The 18,281-nt window shown below is 44.3% G+C and overlaps 1 protein-coding gene across 1 annotated transcript in view; it reads right to left on the bottom strand.

Moving 5' to 3' along the window:
* Positions 1-18,281, bottom strand: part of NOC2L (NOC2 like nucleolar associated transcriptional repressor) — a 59,884-nt gene that overhangs the window by 40,995 nt on the left and 608 nt on the right. Inside the window, exons 3-12 of the mRNA XM_069782611.1 lie at positions 17,320-17,491; positions 16,108-16,218; positions 15,323-15,443; positions 13,971-14,061; positions 12,195-12,273; positions 10,106-10,216; positions 8,196-8,309; positions 7,332-7,520; positions 4,873-5,012; positions 504-615 (exon numbers count right to left, since the gene is read on the bottom strand). Coding sequence (XP_069638712.1) covers positions 504-615; positions 4,873-5,012; positions 7,332-7,520; positions 8,196-8,309; positions 10,106-10,216; positions 12,195-12,273; positions 13,971-14,061; positions 15,323-15,443; positions 16,108-16,218; positions 17,320-17,491 — 1,240 coding nt within the window. The remainder of the gene's footprint in view (positions 1-503; positions 616-4,872; positions 5,013-7,331; positions 7,521-8,195; positions 8,310-10,105; positions 10,217-12,194; positions 12,274-13,970; positions 14,062-15,322; positions 15,444-16,107; positions 16,219-17,319; positions 17,492-18,281) is intronic.

The following is an 18,281-nucleotide window of genomic DNA, read 5'->3' on the forward strand; positions in this document are numbered from 1 at the left end:
CATCAGTATTTCACTTAACATACTGCATTTTGCCAGGTTGCATTTGCAGAGGTTTTTTTTCCCCTAAATAAATTCTAATTCTTGAAGGCCTTTTTCATTCCACTTCCCTTTGCCTGCAGTTAGGAGATCCTAACTCTTCCGTCTGCTAAGATATGAACACATCAGCAGTATCAAGTAACAACAGCTCGAGGAGTTACTGCAACCAGCTGAGCCTCTGAATCTCTTCTTTGGCAAACTCTTTGCCTACTCCACTTGCATTAGTTAAACCGCCTAGGAATGTATTTTTGCACCCAGCTGATCTCAGATACTCTCTGCTCACAGGCCAATAAAAGTTTAATCCTATTTGCTAACCAAACAATACATCCTGTCTGATGCTGTTTGCCTGGGATTTTAGGGAGTAAGCAAATAGGGCAATCTTGGGAGCTGTTGGCAGGTAGAGTAAACGAGTGTGTTTGTTAGGTAGTAGGCATCAGCCATTAGTAGGTCAGCAGGAACCAACTAACCTCCAGGATAAATGGTAACACTGGGATGAAGGTCCTGGTATTCTCAGACAACAGTGTAAGTGCACGGATGCAGTGCATACGCAGAGGGTAGAAACGAGCTGTTGGTACCAGCCTAGGAAGGAAAAAAGAAGAAAGGGTATTAGGCCAAGTTTATACAGGAACTGCACCTGCAGCCTTCAGTGACACTTGAGAGCCTTTCCTGCTCTACAAAAGAAAGGCAGCTTTAGTGTTGCACAGCAAACTGTTTGAGCTCCTGAATCTATCCCGCAGCTGAAAATAAAATTCACCTTGTTAAAGCTGTAACACTAACACACAAATTCCTGCAACCAAAGCACTAGGTTTCCAGCTTCGAGAAAGTGCTACAAGACAAGAGCTTTGCAGATTAAGTTTATCACTGATGCTGTTTAGTCATGTTCAACACTTTCAGCTCTCGTGCTCCCAGCACAGGTAGGTACGCAAGGAAAAGTAGCAGGAACCAGCAGTAAAATGCCCATCTAAAGCAGCAAGTTTGATCAAGAAAAGGGCTCCCCCAGCATACCAGAAGGACTACATGGAGGAAGAAGTTTCCCATTTCAGGCTACATACCCTATGTGTATCTAGAGTTCATGCTGTCACCTGAACAGTGACGCTTTTAGTGTGGAATGTCACTGAGGCAGAAGGAGCTGGACTAGCAACGGCCAGCATATCAGAAAGGAGAGAGTGGGAATGAGAGTGACCAAATCTGTTCAGCCCTCTCCAGTCCAGAGGAGCATCTGAGCTATTCCCATCTTCTTCAGAGAGGCAACATGTACATTTGAACAGCCAGTAATCAGCATGGAGGGGAAGAGGCCAGACTTTCTTTGACCCACACTTCAAACCATTACACACTCAGGTATTAAGAAAGAAGTAGAGCCAACTCCCTTTGTAAGGTTGGGACTGAGAAGGGCCAGCTCCCTCAGCACCACGTAAGCCAGCAGCAGAGGGGAAAATGCAGAGCTATCCCTAAAAGACACTAGGACCTCACTACTGTACCATTCTAGAAACCTCTCACACTGAATGACCTGTACATGAAGACATGGATGCCTCTAGCATTTACAAGGATTAAAAAAAGACCAAAACACCCCACACCACAAAAAAAATGCAGTTCCCAGACAACAGGCTCAAGTCTGATAAATGAACCCCTCCCCTCCCCAAAGAGCTTGCTGAGCAATCCAGGAGAGCAAAAAAACATGCTTGACCAGGCACCATAAATCACCCGCATCTCCCCCCTCTCCCCCTCCAGATAGTGAAATAATTATCATTGGATCCATTATAGAAATAAATCTACTTTGCACCCATGATCTGGCACCACTGGAGATGACGAAAGCCATTCTCAGGAATTAATTGATCAAGGAATAAACCTGTTAAGCGTATAGATTTACTGTAAACCAAGACCATTAATTTTAGAGTGCGTGGCGATGCAACAATCTGCTCAACTTCCCGATGGCTGGATGCACAGGGAATACAAAACACAGCTGGGTCCCAGCTCTGCTGAGGAAGGTCCAACTGCCTAGTCACTCCAGGCCACAGCCGGGGGGTTCAAAATGACTCGCATTTCATCTCAGCAGAGAGTGTTCCCTAATGTTTTACCATCACTATCTCCTGGAATGCCTGCTGTACTTCTCCCATGCAGCCAGGGCACAGGCTGTGGTGTAGAAAACAGCCTAAAGGCTTCTCAAGGCTTATTTTTACTCACTAAAACTCCTTCTGTTATACTCCTGGGTGACCACAATCTTTCTCTGGCTAGAGAGGACAGCAAAAACTTCTTTCAACATCAGCCTCCGCCCCACCAGGACAGGTCACCAAGGGAACTTGCTCAGGGACATCAAGGCTGTGCTTGCTTCTCCGTGGAGAAGGCTGTACCTGCTTCCTCCCCTATATGTGCTGAGAGGCCAGAAACCAAAATTTAACAGGCACCAAAAATCCTCATTTAACTATAAGCCAGGGAGGAGCTTCATTTTTATAGCTTAGACTGGGAGTAAGGTAGAAATCCAAGCAGACATGGTCAGAAAAACTCTTTATGGGATGAGGGGAAAAGGGATAATAACAGAACAGGAGCTTCTGCAACAACTCTGCTACAAAAAAATCCAACCATGAACTCCAAAAAATGCAAGCACACAGATCAAAAGGAGGAACTTATGGATTACAGAGGCAGAGAAAAGCACAAGGCAGTGAAAGGAAGGGGGAAATCATGTCCTTCACATTCTCCTATCTCTGCAATACCTGCAACACTGCCCCATTGGTCAAACTAACTGCAACATTTCAGCTGTTTGTGAGAACAGCATCACTTATTATTACATGGCAATTCCATGAGCAAACTCAGCAATGAGGCTCTTCCCAGCACCACAAAAATAGCAGAAATTATCAGTTCCAGTACTTCTCCACTCCGTACTCCAACTTCCCTGGACCACATCTTGAGCATAGGCAACTTCCAGACACACACACGGGGCCCATTTCTGAAATATGTATTATTAAAAATAGTTTCAATGCATTTTATATGCTGGTAAGCAAACAGAAGGAGCAAGAAAATGAGGGAGCTAATCTTGAGTTTAGCAGGCAACCCTCTTCTACTATTTATCTTGTTTAATCACTTATCAAATTCTGCCCTGGTCCCTGCCTAGAGCAAAAAGCCTGTGATGGATGGTGGTTTCTCCCCATTCCACGCACGTAAGAGGCCAGGGTGGCAAGAGGAACCGATCAGGTCCCAGACAGACAGACAGACACCCTGCTCACTGCCCTTGCGCTGGAGCCAGGCGCCACCTCCCGGTACAAAAGGCACTGGGGAAGCAGAGCCACCTCCCAGCACTACCACCCTCCAGATGGACCCCCAGAGCACTACACTGCATCAGGAACAGAAGTGAGAAGGTATTCCAGATGTTACACGGCATCCTGCCCCAACACCTGATCGCATACACACACCTCTCAAAGCCGAACAGCACAGAGGAACAAAGAGAGGGATCCAGCTCATTCATGCCACCTCCACAAGAAAGTATCTGACTGCTGTCAGCGGATTAAGCAGCCTGCCAGAAACGCGTTAAATGCTACATGAAGCAAAAAAAACCTTGACCTGCAGGCTACATTATTTTATCCTCTCATCTCAAACAGAAACAACCTGAGTTCTTCCGTAACACTCAGTTGCTACAGATGTTATCTAGACCAGGGGATGTGGCATAGAGACTGACTCTTGCTGGGCTCGGTTTGGCCAGCACAGCCACCAACACTGAGAAGATGCTGACTATACCCAGGAGGGAGCCACTAGGGATCCTGGGTATAGACTGAAGCCTGTGGAGCCACATCAATCCCACATCTGCTAACTTATGTACCCCCTTCTTACATCCTAGACACTGGCTTGACTCAGTAAGAAAGCCAGGGTGGGATTTATTTTCCCTACCCTAGAACCCATCTGTTGGGTTTCCAAATCTTTAAAGCCTTGTCAGACAGTAACTGTACTTCGTGCCAAGCAGCCCTGTCCATCACAGATGCTAACAAATTGTATTTGCTGCTCTTGCTGAGACTCACCCGATTCACCTTTCCTTGGCCCCAGATAGCTGATTTATCTGCCTGGACAGGTAGAAAACTGCCTAGATTAGTCCACAGGACAACTAAAGCTCTACAACAGCAGTGGGAAGCAGCCTATGCACAAGGGGGACGGGAAGAGGGATGTATGCATATTCTTAACGATCCTTTAAATCTGCTTATCTTCATCACCACTTGGGAGTTTTTCAAGACCAGGCGGGTGGTGTTTTAAAGCTGAGAATCTGGTTAACAGAGCTAACAGGATTTCAGAGATCACCAGAGCTTCAGAAATTCCCTCAATGCTCATTATTAACAGCCGTTTCAAAGGACAAAATTTCATATATAAACACATAAACTGATGGGAAAAGAGAAAGATTCTCAGCAGAGGCATACTAAAGCAATAAATGTGTCCTAGTTCTTCAAATTCTAACATATGCACAAAACAACACATCTTCTAACTGTATTTACAGAGCTAGAGATGAGGACTTGATTCTGTACTTTGGCACTGTTAGGTCCTGAGGCAAGTCAGTAGATTTTTCCTTGCCACTTTGTACAACTGGGAGGATAATGTGTCCAGGCTATTCAGACTGCAACTTCTCTTATACAGAGAATTTAGCCTAGGAGAAAATAACCTACACCACAACTTTCTCATCACCTAAACATACAGGTGCTCACATCTTCAGCTAGAATACTTCAATAAAAGCAGCTCTCAGACATTTCCTTACAATGCAAGGTTGAATCCAAATCGCATAACAATAACACCCCTTAGTAACTGCTCGGCCACATCAAGCAAGATGGAGTATAGCTAAAAGAAACAAACAAAAATCCTACTTACTTTATACAGCCAATGATGACCTGTGTCAAAGGATAGATCAACGGCTCCATGACCTCACTGGGATAGATTGTGCTGAGAACTCGACACCAGAAATACAGGCAGTGGATATACTGCCAGTTATAAACAGACTGGAAGTTCTCCTGCAGAAAAGGGAAAAAAACACAAGCACAAACTTGAAAATGTGGCATCTGAGAGGAGCTCATTCTGATTTCTCTACAGGACTCATTTTATCCAGCATTCTCTAAGAGGACATTGTGTACTGCTTAGAGAGGAATAACTAACATTCTAGCTGTTGCTTTGATGCTAGTGGCTGACCCACCACCAGCAAGTTCAAGATGCTGCATTGGCAACATTATGATTTGGTACTAGTTAGTGCCTTGAAAGAAATAATGAGCAACACACAGACGGCTTTTCTTCACAAGTATGGCTCATTTGAGAAGGATGATTTAATGATCCAGCTCACAGCAGATTGTGGGATGTGGCCAAGCATTAGGAAGCCTTTAACTGTTCCATTTGCCCACAGTCCCTGGGACAGCCCCTCGTCTCCCACAGGTAGGAAGGCTGGAAAGGAGTACCCCTCTCTGATATCCTTGTAAATTGCCTTCTGGCCTCTGCAGACCAGAAGGGGGGGGGGGGAAGGGTGTGTAAAGCTACACTATAGATTCAAGCTAGGAATAAATTAATTTGAATTCATCTGGATTTCCCCTCTCTGCACTCAAACTCATTTGGTTATTACATAGCAGCTTGTCCTGCCCACTTGAGGCTTCCCTTCCCTCAGCTGTATTAATCAAAACCCCCTAATCACCACACCAACTCTGAAAGGTAGTATCAGTGCTCATTTTAAAGATGTGCCTACAAACATTCACTGTTAAAGCAAGGAACAAATGATCAACCCAGGACTCCTCCCTGCTTTTGGAAAAGCCACTACCCAGGACAGTTTCATTTTTGTCAATTGCAGAGTAAAAATGACATGCAGCAGAGCTGAGAACAAACTTTCAGCTCTGTTTCTCAGCCAGCCTTTACGGTTACCAGCAAAAACAATGCAACAGGCCAGCAGCGTGCCTGATGTGCAGTGACACACTGAACCAGCATTTGAGGCTGGCTGAGTAGTATGGGTAGGTGTCGGTCAAGTCTTGCATCAATCCAAGAGACATTGTTTTCAAGAATGTCTGGGCAAGCCTCCACTCTCCCTGCCACGTGCTTAAGCAGCTCATAGTGCCATACTAAATAAAAGCCCGGAATAGTCCCTTAAGGACACCCTTTCCGAAGAGTTCTGCAGGCCCATGTATTCCCCAGAATCGCACCAAGAACTTAGGAGATTGCACTTAACAAGGTGCCTCAGCTCCAACTTATGTTTCAGACAGACTTTCAAGGCCTAGGTCACCTTCCTCTTTTGCATGGATGAAGTAAGATGCCTAAGTCCTGGAAAAAGGACAGAAGCCCTCAATTGCAGCCACTGGACCAAACTTTGCAGTAGGGACTTCAGCTGCAGCTGGAAATGGTAGAGCTCTCCCTGCTCTCACCAGGTCACCGAGACGTACCAAGAAGCTCTGTTCTCAGCTTCTCTTGCACAGAACAGATAAGCAATCTGCTCTTGTAATCACCTTCCACAACCACCCACAGCTCAATTTAAATTGGCTTACTGCTTGGATTTGTACGTTTTGGTTGTGCTGTTGTCATTTAAAGTTCTTACAATCCTCCCCCAGCTGTGAAATCAAGTGGATTTAGTTCTTGTCTGGGCCAGAACTGAAGGTGTAAGAAGCCAATGCAATCCAATTAGGGCATATGCAGCCCAGACTTCATTTATCTCCGCTCGTTCATTCCCATGTCTGAACAGCCAGGAGATTTAACTGGTCACCAATCTTGCAATGTTTACGAGCAGCTGAACAATTAATCTATAGTGGTCTGTTTTGCTAAACATGAGTAAAGCCAGGATTAGCAATCTGACTCAGATTTCTGAGGTCAGACTGGAAGTGGCTGCAATCAGGGCTGCTCCCAAAAGGTCTGAGCTGATTTGTTCAATTAAGTCCTTTAAATAGTACGGGCTTCACTGTAAAGATGCACACACCAGGGTGGCTCCTAATCTTCTTTACCTTGAGGTTTTGCCACAGAGGCTGCAAACAGCTGCTTCACAGAGTGGAAAAAGGGTGCCCAAGACAGAAGATGGAAAGTGCATCGCAATCTCTTGGAAGCTGTGGAGAGAAAAGTGACTCCCACCCTGCAGTTGTCTTTTCTCTCCTTCCTTGCTGAAATTCTAAACTAACACAGGCAACTACAAGGTGATCTCTGAAGCTCGTAGCCCCTGGCAAAAAATTCCTCAGCACATTATGAAATGGGTCAGACACAAGTACTGACACTTTAGAGACGCTACTAAAAGACTGAAACGGCTACTGTAATTTTCCCCTCTCTGCACATTCCCCATAGGAGGGTACACTCCTTCCACACTGATGGGTACCTACCTTCTTCTTTATCGTCATTGCACTGCGCAAGTGAATGGCAAGCTGACGGATATAGATGAAGGCATGCTGGTAAGACGTATGTGTGTCCAGGGCATACATCTCTGTCAGTGTGCGCTGCATGAAGTTGATCATGGGCAGGACATTGGGAGAGGTGAATCTGGAATTCTTCACAAATGCGATGTACATTTGCTGTGCAGGAAAGAGGACAAGATACAACCTCACAGAACAGAACAAAAATATTCTTTCACTAACATTCCCCACCCAGGTATGTCCAAACCAGGGATGAAGTATTCCTTTTATAAGTCACTTCAAAGGAATATGCAAAAATAATAATCCGGCCTGCTCCTTCTTCAGGGGAGATGGGAGAGAGTCTGTTTAGCACAGTGCTTGGAGATGCCCCTACCATTGCTTCTCTGCAAGAAGAGAACTGCAGGATGGCTTTGAGCCATATATGCTTAAAGTTGGTCGCAGTTCTCTTTCTGTAACACTGGTACCTGAGCAAACTACACTTGGGAACCTCAGCTGTTAGCCGAAAGATAAGAGCAGCTCAGCAGCACTCAGTAGTGTGTCAGCACTTGAGGAAAGCTCTCAAGAATTTGGAGGATGAGTATTCATCCAGTAGACAGATGAGTACCAGAGGCCTTCCCTGCTAAGACCCTGTGTGCCTCCAGCAGGAAGGGCAGTAGTAGGAAGCAGGATATCACTCTGACCTAACATGGAATTTCTTCCCTGTTTAATTTTCTGGAGGTAGCCAGCATCATCTCCAGCACCTGCACTACCTAATAGGCTGCAGCTTATGCTCTAAGGTCTTGGCATACAATGTGAGAAAGAAAAGCTGCAGAGTACAGCAAGTATCAGCCTTACCTTGAGCAAGGGACTTAAGTACACCTCTTTCTTGTAGCGGCAGATCTTGTTCAGCACAAGGAAGGCCAGTACTCTCACTGTTTCCTCACCTGTGCTCCACAAATTAATTGCTTGCTGGAACAGAAAATAAAAAGATACAAATAAGTGAAGGGACAAAGAGCCCCTTCCTGGTTACTGACAGGCCTGAGCTTCCCTCCTTCACACCAAAAAAGCAAGCGAGGACGATGACACAAAGATTGCAGGCTATATTGTCACAGAACCAGTCATAACAGCACTGGCAGCCATTCTGACCTCATACTCTAGCTGCGAGACCACACAAAAGGCAAAGTTGATATTTCCACAATCAGTAAAGGCAACTGTCCCAAACTAGCATCTCTGAAAAATACATGCACTTTTATTCATGTACCTAAATGCACATTTGAGCTTCTGAGCATAGGCACCAGCCTGTGCATGCGACTCAACCTCCTAGGCTTTGCAAAGCTTCCTCACCATCCCCTAGACAGCAACACCACACTGGATTACACATTTGGTTGATACATCTTCCAGCCCAACAAAAAAAGTAACTTGTCTTACACTGAATTCTGCAGAATACAAGTGCACTGCAATTACACTCCAGTTCTTGCCACAAACACCAAATTGTAGTTTCTCAAAGAATGCTATTAAAGATGCATTTGTCTCTGGAGAGGGGACACCTGGGTTTGATTTCTGAATTTATCAATGTTTTTTCCCCTCTGGGCAAACAGGTTGCAATTCCTGAGATACATCTCCTCATGGTAGTTCTGACTTAATTCTGGTTCCCTAGACATTCACTGTATTAATTCAAACGATAGAGCAGCAGCAGAGTTTGGAGCCAGAGACAGGCCCTGTGTAAGGCAGCACTTCTGCTGAGACGTATCCTTAGTCACTCTGGTACAGACATGATGACCAGCACCCAGTGCACCACAAAAATACCTACACCAGCTGGAGAGGGGTAAGTTAGTCTGTATAGAGGTCTGGGCTAACAGACAGCCCACCACCGACATGTAAACTCAATCTGAGTTTTACACATCTCTGCATTGCATAAAGCAATCATACATTGGTCTCTCCCCTCAACTTCTTGAGAAGCAAATGAATAGATTCCGTTCTTCCCAGGCCTGCCTGCATTTGTCTATTCAGAGTACAGGCTCACTTGGACACGGCTGGTCCTGTCAGGAGGCATCTGGTACAGTAGGACCACAATCATGACTGATGCCTCCAAAAACTAGTTATCTGCACTGATGAATTCTACAGGAAATAAGAAAGATTCCAGCTACAGAGCTGAAAAAGCCTACTCAAAAATCCCTACTGTAGCAGTGAGCAGACTGCTACACCTTCAGATATGAGAGGTACCAGCCTCTGATCACTGTATACCAGTCATCTTTATCATCAAAGGGTTCCCAGCCTCATTTAAGTGTTGTGTTGCAGCTTTTCATTTAAATGTCACCCTGTTGCCCTCTTCCACACCTCCTTTGTTGTTCCTAAGTGCTCAGCAGTTGTGACTAAGTTTCTGCAAAAATATTCCACCCCCAGCTCTTGAGAGTGAAATACTATCACAGGCGTACGCACAGACTCAGCACACAGGCAGCAATTACTCCATCTGCGATGAGGAAGCAGACAGCTTCCCCAGAACACCTCCGTGTCACTTTGCAGGGGGATTAGCAGTAGCTACACATGGAGCCACATGCCCACTCACCTCAGCGTGACAGCGCTCCAAGGCACCTAGAAGGCCTGTAAGAGAAGCAGGAGTCCTTTCCAGGACCAAAAGAAAAGGGAAGAGGAGTACAAGAGACTGAACTGTCATGAGATCCAGCCCAAATACCATGAGAGGCTCATCTGAAGGGGTAAAGAAAGTACCTCATATCCAAACGACATATCATAGCACGTCACCTTACCTTGAGAAGTGCACGGCACTGCTTTGGAAAGGACAAATAATAAGGCACTATGGAACTGACATGCTGAAGGACTGCTGCACCAACTGAGGCTTCCGTTAAACAAGACAGGAGCTATGGAGGGAAAACAAAACATGATCCCATTTAGCACCATCCTCATCACCTCTGCCTTTGCCATTAAGCATCTGTATTTTGCTGTTTCCAAGTATTTCTGTGTAACCAAAGGACTGGAAGACCAGCCTTCCCTAGGAAGAAGCTCAAACAAACCCCCAAAAGCTGTATCAGGAAAGGAGCAGACACACAGCGGGTTAAATAACTCCCCTGAAAGTACATCATCCTGGCAAAGGTAGGGTCAGGCTACTGGACTTGGATGGCTAATGGCCCCTGAGCTCATCACATAAAACCTCATTTGTGTATATTGCAAAAGATAAGTCTATACACAGTTTAAGACCTATTACAGATGACATGACACCAATGCCTCTGTCATCTCACTACAAATTTGTCAAAGCACAATAAAGACACCCTCAGTCTACACAAGGCTTGGAAACAGACCACCTGAGCTATCTGATAACTTACTGGATTTTCACTAGGATTTCTTTAATGGGAAGCTGGAATACGATTGGGTATCAAGAGGTTAACTAACTCAAGGAAAATATCAGAAAAAAACTATTAAGAAACAGTATCTTTGTATTTCCAGGTTGTTCAGCTCAGTTCACCTGGAACTAAATCCAGACATGTCCGCAGTTTCTAACCTGAAGACAACGGTAAGCTCAAAGTCACTTCAATTTGAGAGAGGTTCTGCCTGATGCAGTGCCCCCTCTTGCCTGCAATCCCAGCTGCTGGAAGCAGAGGCATTTTTTCCTACTTGTAACTTTCCTCCTCATTCTCCTCCTTGCACTGCAAAGATTCTGGACTGAGCAGGTCTCTTTTGCAAAGTCCCTCACACACCACAAGGAAAGGAGAAGATATTGTTCAGAAACTACTACGCCAGAAAAACACTCTAGTGAAGCCTAGGACTAGGGGCACTCAGAAGCAAGCACAGGACCAGGGATCACTTCAATGGGACTGCATTGCCAGCTTTTCCTTTCCTACTGCAATCTTCTGCTGCTGGCGAGAGGCACCACGACTTGAGAAAAAAAGCTCTACTGATCAAAATGCTCTTTCTGCCAAGTCATTCTGCCAGCTTACAGCTAAGAGACATCAGCACTTTCTTTTTCTTTCCTCATATCCCCCTTCCCTCAGCTTCTGAAGAATGAGTATTTCAATGTTGTTGTTTTGGTTTTAATATTCCAAATTTGTGGATGCACGATGAAGCATTCTCAAAAGAAATTAACTGGGGGCAGGAATTTCCTTCAGAAATAACCAATGAATTCTCTCTGAAACATCAGACATCAGCAACTTTGGATGAATGGGATATCCTAGTGGGATGGAGCATAATCATACTTGGAGATGTCCTAGGTGAAGTTATCAACATATCATCTTAGTATTTACTACAAGAAGTGGCAAGATCATAGTGCCAAAAATTGAATTAAAGATGCAGAATGCAGGAGTACAGCACTGCAAACTACTTTAAAGCCACTAAATATTAATTTGTCAGACAAACTAAGACAGAAAGGATTGCCAGAATGTTAATCAAGTCCTTCTTTACAGGCTACCTATTTTGACACAACCATCCTATGGACCTCCAAATTGTTAGTAAGACCAAGTACTTCCAAAACAAGGCAGGGAACTGGACAAACACACAAATCTCAGATGCGCAAGGTTTCAAGACTCAGTGAGATTGCTTCTGCCCACTACAGTCTCAGCCAGTAAGTCTTACTTATTCTCCACTACAGGAGAAGGGATAGAAACCAATACCCAGTTCTCAGCATTGGGATGATCAGAAAGTCACCCTCAAACTGGAGTAACTGTCTTTTCAAAGGGAAAAGCACCTGAGGCTACATTGTTACATGCTTTGTTAATTATCTTCCTGACTGCTTGGCTCTCCTTTTAGCAGTGTTGTTTACAGATGCCTCATTCCAAAATATGCTGAACAAAAGCCCAGCGATGCACAGACTAACCCCAGTAACACAAACACGCTGAAATTTCTTACTTGTATGGTACAGCCGAGGTACACTTTTACGTCCAGTCGTAACTTGCTCCAAAGTGGGCTGGTGGAAGGGAGGACCACTCTGGAAATGAGCAAGAGTTGGGTTTAGCTTTAAAAAAAACCCCACCAAATAAATTAGATTTCAGCAGCACAACGAACAGTGAGTTCACTTCCTCGATATTGCCAGTGAGCAAGAACAACTGCTTGCAAAGCAAGAAGAGAAGTAACAATTTTATCACAGGTGAAAGGAAGCACTTCTACTCTGTAAAAACTGCCTGAAGCACAGCATTAGAAAATTCAATTCAAAAAGCCTCCCAGCAGAGTACCCAGATCTCTGGAAGTGTGATACAGGGAGCTGTAACAGCCAGAAAGCCTGGTGGAGACCTGAATCTCACACACTGATGCTATCTTCTAGTCAGGCATTCTGCAGCCACTGCCTGAGAACAGGGCAGGCTGGCTTGTAGCAAGAAAGTCTATTTTGGGGATCAAACTAATTGTGAGACATTTGCTCAGACTCCTCTAAATTTTTGACACTGCACTCGAAGTAGTGCCCCCAGGCCATCCCAAAATTCAGACACAGTCCGTACAAGTCAGGCCTGGGGATGAAAGAGGCTGGTATTTATACAAAGAAATGGAATTTACTTCTCAGACTAGGCACCGCTGCCAACAAGGAATCTAGAGTTTAGCTCAACCCTCCCTTCATCTGTGACAGGGAAATTAAAAATAACTGCCACAAAAATTACCCCGAAACTGAAAGCACCTCTGAAAGGCATTCAATTCTGACTTTACCCAACAACAGCAAAAACAGAAGACTCAGACTATGAAGCAAGTAATAAAGCTGTGTTGAGCTGAAACTCCAGAGAGGACTGAGGTAAAAAACTTTTGTGAACATCTAGTAGGAAATAGGCACAGAGGCTAAGTAAGGCTGCTCCAGCTTGCAAAACATACTGGGAACTTCACAGCTTGTTTTATGAAACTGGGCTCATAGTCCCCAGCTACGGTATTGGTTTATCCAGCAAGAGTTCAGACTGGTGCTTACTGAGTTTCCAGCACCTTTTCCAGTTGCTCCTGGGTAAGCCATGCTAACACCCGTTCAAACATGGGCCCAGACTGACTCTGAAACTCTTTGAGCACCAACCCGCATAATAGCCAGAGAATTCCCAGCTCCCAGGCAGCAGATGAGACTTCAAAATTGTCATTCCTCCTCTCTAGTCAAATCAAATTGCATCAGTGAATGCGATACAGCGGTACTGGACTGATGTTGCCATTTTGGAAAAAAATGAATCATACCATTCTTTGCCCAGTTGCATACTTGTTTCCATTCCATCTATGCTCTAACAGTGAACAGCTCAAACTCAGATGATCCAGCCCTCAGACCACCAGGCTCTAGGGCATAATACAGCTCCTGAAACCCTGGATTAACTAGTTGTATACTTGCAATACTCTGCCTACGTACAGGCAGAAGGCTTCGTCCCTTTCTGTGACAACCAACTCAAAATGCCTTAACAGGGCTCCTGAGTGCAAGCATATGTAATTCCAGATCTCTTTCTGTTGAAGCCACATGTCCTCTGCAAATGGCTGGAGACTAATATTACAGAGGACACACTTCTGGGGAAGAAAGGAAGAACCCAGCTAAGATAACTGTGAACATAATCAGGCAACTTTGCTAGTGTTTGGGAAGAGCTGCCATCTTTTTCCAGCTTCACAGCCAGGTTGCAGTTCTGAAAAACCCCAACCAGGTTTCTCTCACCCACAGTTCTCAAATCTCCTCAGACTTACTTTAGTTTGTTCTTCGGGGGTTTCAGAAGCAGCAGCTTCTGCAGACAGCGGAAGAGGTCCCGGACACAGAAGGACACAAGAGCATTGAACACTGGTTAAAAAAAAGTCAGTAAAGAATTTGTAAATTATTTTCCATATATTCCTCGTTTCTCAGATAATTTGAAATGAGCTCCCCAAGGAACTGAAGCCAGTAATTCCCACAGCAGAACTATTGTGTTTCCACAAGCTTCCGGAAAACATCAGTTTGTCTTACCCTAGAATTTTTTATCCAAACAGCAAGATTACAACTGACAGCTTTCTGGCACAGGGGCCATCTCTTTGCTGAGTAAACAGCACTAAGCACAAAAGCAGCCGGACTTATGACTAGGAGTCTATACTACCATCAATCTCCCCCAAACCATAATGAGACTTAAAGGCACTTTTTATTAAAAAAAAGTCACATAAATGGACATGTGAATTCTATGTAATGTCTTGCATTAAAGAATGAGGTTTTACCAAAAGCAATGAAAGAGAGATAAAAAACCCTATGCCAGGCAAGAAAGGATTAAGGAGAACACATGAGTTTAAGTAGTCCCACCCCACAGTGCCAGTTCCAGATGGCACACAATAACAAGCTGATAAAACACAGTGAGAAAGTACATGCTAATTTAGTGGTAAAAGTAGGCAGGCTGCAGGTCACATCCTCTGAGACACTAACAAAGATGTTTCCCACTCAGCCATGCTGTTGCGAGTCTACAACAGGACTGTCTGCAAAACCTGGAGCTTATGCAGAAGGGGGCTAAGGCTGGAGAGAAAGGTTGTATCTCATTTGTTCCACAGGCACAATAATCCTGTAGAGGAGGAAATCTAGACATGCAGTATTTTGAGAGGTCCTGACTAGGGGAATGCGAACTTGACAGTGCAACTGAACTCTGAACTGTTGTGAGGTTATAAAAAGCTATTTGGTAAGAAACAGTCTTGTTTGGTTAAAATAGCCTTGTAGGATTATTTCTAAGAGGGAACAGCAAGAAGCTGCAGCAAAAGTTGTCCATAAAACTGTGCACTACAAGCATATAAACAGTACCTAGCTTCAAGTTCACTTTAAGAAGTCTGGTGAATGAAGGCTGGTACTTTCCTCAGCAGTCTGCGAAAGCCCAGCTGCTCCAGGCATGCACACCGAGAGGTACACTTACACATTGGGACACCAGAAGAGATACCACTGCACAGACTCACCACCAGGAAGATAAGCTACTTAAGTGAAATGAAGCCTATGAAAGGGTAAGTTAACTCCTGCTGGGACTTACCACCACTCCCTTCCTTCCCTACCAAATGACTTCCCTTCTCTCACAGAAGTAGTATGGTGACCAACTCACCTGCAGCATCAGTGACTTGAAACTTGCTGGGATCAGTCCCACCATTATCTCCTTTGGTGGTTGCTACAGATGCTTTAAAGGCTTGAGTGATTTCATGGAAAAGTTTTGGTGTTAGCCCCCTCTGGGGAAAGAAGAAAAAGGATTGCTCAGGAGAAAAAGCAGGCAACATTCTGAAACTCCTGGGACAGGAGTACTGGAACTCATTCTAAGTTGGATCACAAAAATAGCTCCATCCTATAACACAAAGGAAAAACATCAGGACAGTGTTAACGAACACTAGTGGCCTTCACTTGCTCTAAAATGGGCTTCTAGGCCTTTTAATTGGTTGGGGGTTGAGAAGCAATCAATCAGCTGCAAGCAACTATCCAATTTGACCTTTCCCTCCCCCTCTTAGTCAGAAGCAGCAAGCCATTTCATTGCTACTCAAAATGTGACTAAAAAAAATTCTTGGAGCTGCCAACAGCACAACACTTAGCAAGAGGATGAAAATTCAAAAGTTAGCCATTCTGACCTCTTCTGAACCACGCATTTCTCCAGCTTCTCCCTCAGACAGGATGCAAGTACCCTAATCTTGCAGCCCAAGAAAAATTGCAAAGACAAGTCAAGCTGAAGTAACAAGAGTTCTAGAAGTATGACCTTGTATGTAGGATATACATTTTCTCTATAGATTTTTGTGAAAGAAAAAAAAACACAATTGAAAGTTGGTCTTTTAGAGGCAGCGACACACGTGGAAGAATGTTTAAAGGAGAATACTCAAGTGGCTTGTATTCCAACTCCCTGCTCACCTCTGCAGCTTTTTTCCATTCTTCAACCATTTTCAAGCTCACAGGGATGAAAGAAACTCTCTTCCGTTTGACTGTTTCATGTTCTTCTTCTTCATCCTCATCACTTGCTTCCTAAAGAAGTCAGTACCAAGACTGAGAAAAGGCTTATACACTTCTTTTCTGGCCCCACCTCTTTTTCTGAGTAGCTACTGAAGAGGAAGGCAGGCAGCAGTGAATTTCATTAATGCTGTTCTGTTATCAGCACTTTGTGTAAAGCAGTAATGAAATCAGAGGTATCCCAAATTCAAAAAAAGCTACTTAAGCCATACAGCTTTGCTACATAAATACAATGTGCAATAATGTAGATAGAACACTGTCCTGGTTTCAGCTGGGATGTAGTTAACTGTCTTCCTAGTAGCTGGTACAGTGCTATGTTTTGAGTTCAGTATGCGAAGAATGTTGATGACACTGATGTTTTCAGTTGTTGCTCAGTAGTGTTTAGACTATAGTCAAGGATTTTTCAGCTTCTCATGCCCAGCCAGGACACCTGACCCAAACTGGCCAACAGTGTACTCCATACCATGTGACGTCCCATCTAGTTTAGGAACTGGGAAAGGGGGGCAGGGAATCGCCACTCAGGGACTGGCTGGGTGTTGGTCGGCGGGTGGTGAGCAATTGCCCTGCACATCATTTGTACATTCCAATCCTTTTATTACTACTGTTGTCATTTTATTAGTGTTATCATTATCATTAATAGTTTCTTCTTTTCTGTTCTATTAAACCGCTCTTATCTCAACCCACGAGTTTTACTTCTTTTCCCGATTTTCTCCCCCATCCCACTGGATGGGGGGGGGAGTGAGTGAGCGGCTGCCTGGTGCTTAGTTGCTGGCTGGGGTTAAACCACAACAAACACCAAGGAGAAAGCCTATCACTCGGGGCAAAACAAACTCTCATCAGGAAAGTCAAGACAAAACCAAAACTACAGAGAAAATACACTCTGAGGCTCTGTTTTCACAAACTTTAACAAACTCCTCCTGCCCAGTTCAAGTCCACAGCTGACTTCTGGATTACAAGCCTGTACACCTGCAGATAATCTTTGGGGAAGCCCCTCCCCCCCAGCCATCTGGGCCACTATAAGCCCAAATATACTTAGGCCTTGCACCAAAACCCAAATACTTAACATGTAAGTAACTGAAATCATTAATTTCAGCGCTCCAAAATAGGGCCTAGTACCTCCAGTGTATCAGGTGGTACGTGCAACCTCTCCTCCTCCTCGTCAGAACTGTCCGAAGCATCAAAGTTCAGCAGTGTGCGATCATTTTCCTCCAAAAACTTATAAAATTCAGGATCTTTGTCCTTCAGCCGGGAGAGCTGATCTTTATGTTCAGATGCCTTTCCCTTCTTCCTAGTAGATAAGAATTAACATGCATTTATTCATTGCTCAAACTTCTGCTGATGCTCTAAGAAAAGCAAGCAACTTCTGGACACTGAAGCACACAGCTGGGACTAATTTGAACAGTGATGGGTTTATCAGGGCTGTGGCCACAGTTCTGTGTCCCATTTAACACCTGCTCTAGAGGACTTGCAAAAGATTATTTTCATTCAGCATTAAGAAACCTTGATAGCAAAGTTGCAGGTTGTATTGGGATACTGACCAGAGGTCACAAAAACATCTTGCAAAACCAAATCAACCAAACAAAAATCTGTTTCTTAATTTCTCAGAATTACTCTCACATACTTTTTATAAAGACTATTGAAAGCTATACTGCCAGGGAAATCCAATAATGAAAGCTTGGTAAAATCTTATCTGGTACTAAAGAATTGTTTTAGCTTGTAATGATTAGCAGTGCCTAAGAACTACTTCATCATTTTCTATCTGCAGATACTCCAACATCTTTCAGTAAGAGTAAACACACACAAACTGAGGAAAAACAAAGTAAGCTTTGCTCGACTCTAGTATACCCTGTAAAAGATGAAAAGCATAACACAAGCTTTTTCCCACTGCAGTTAGTGAACTGCCATAGGTACGACAGAAAACCTGACTGCCCTGTACCCTGTAACCACACTTGAACACAGCCCTGTTAGACACTTCTGGCCCAGCTGGTCCCAGAACTAGCTCATTCCATGAGGATGCTGCCACAAGAAGTCCCACCGTTACTCATAAAAGCAGACAAAAGTAAAAAAGCCCAACCAAC

The sequence above is a fragment of the Haliaeetus albicilla genome, chromosome 4, assembly GCF_947461875.1.
Source record: "Haliaeetus albicilla chromosome 4, bHalAlb1.1, whole genome shotgun sequence".
In the NCBI taxonomy this organism is placed as follows: Eukaryota; Metazoa; Chordata; class Aves; order Accipitriformes; family Accipitridae; genus Haliaeetus; species Haliaeetus albicilla.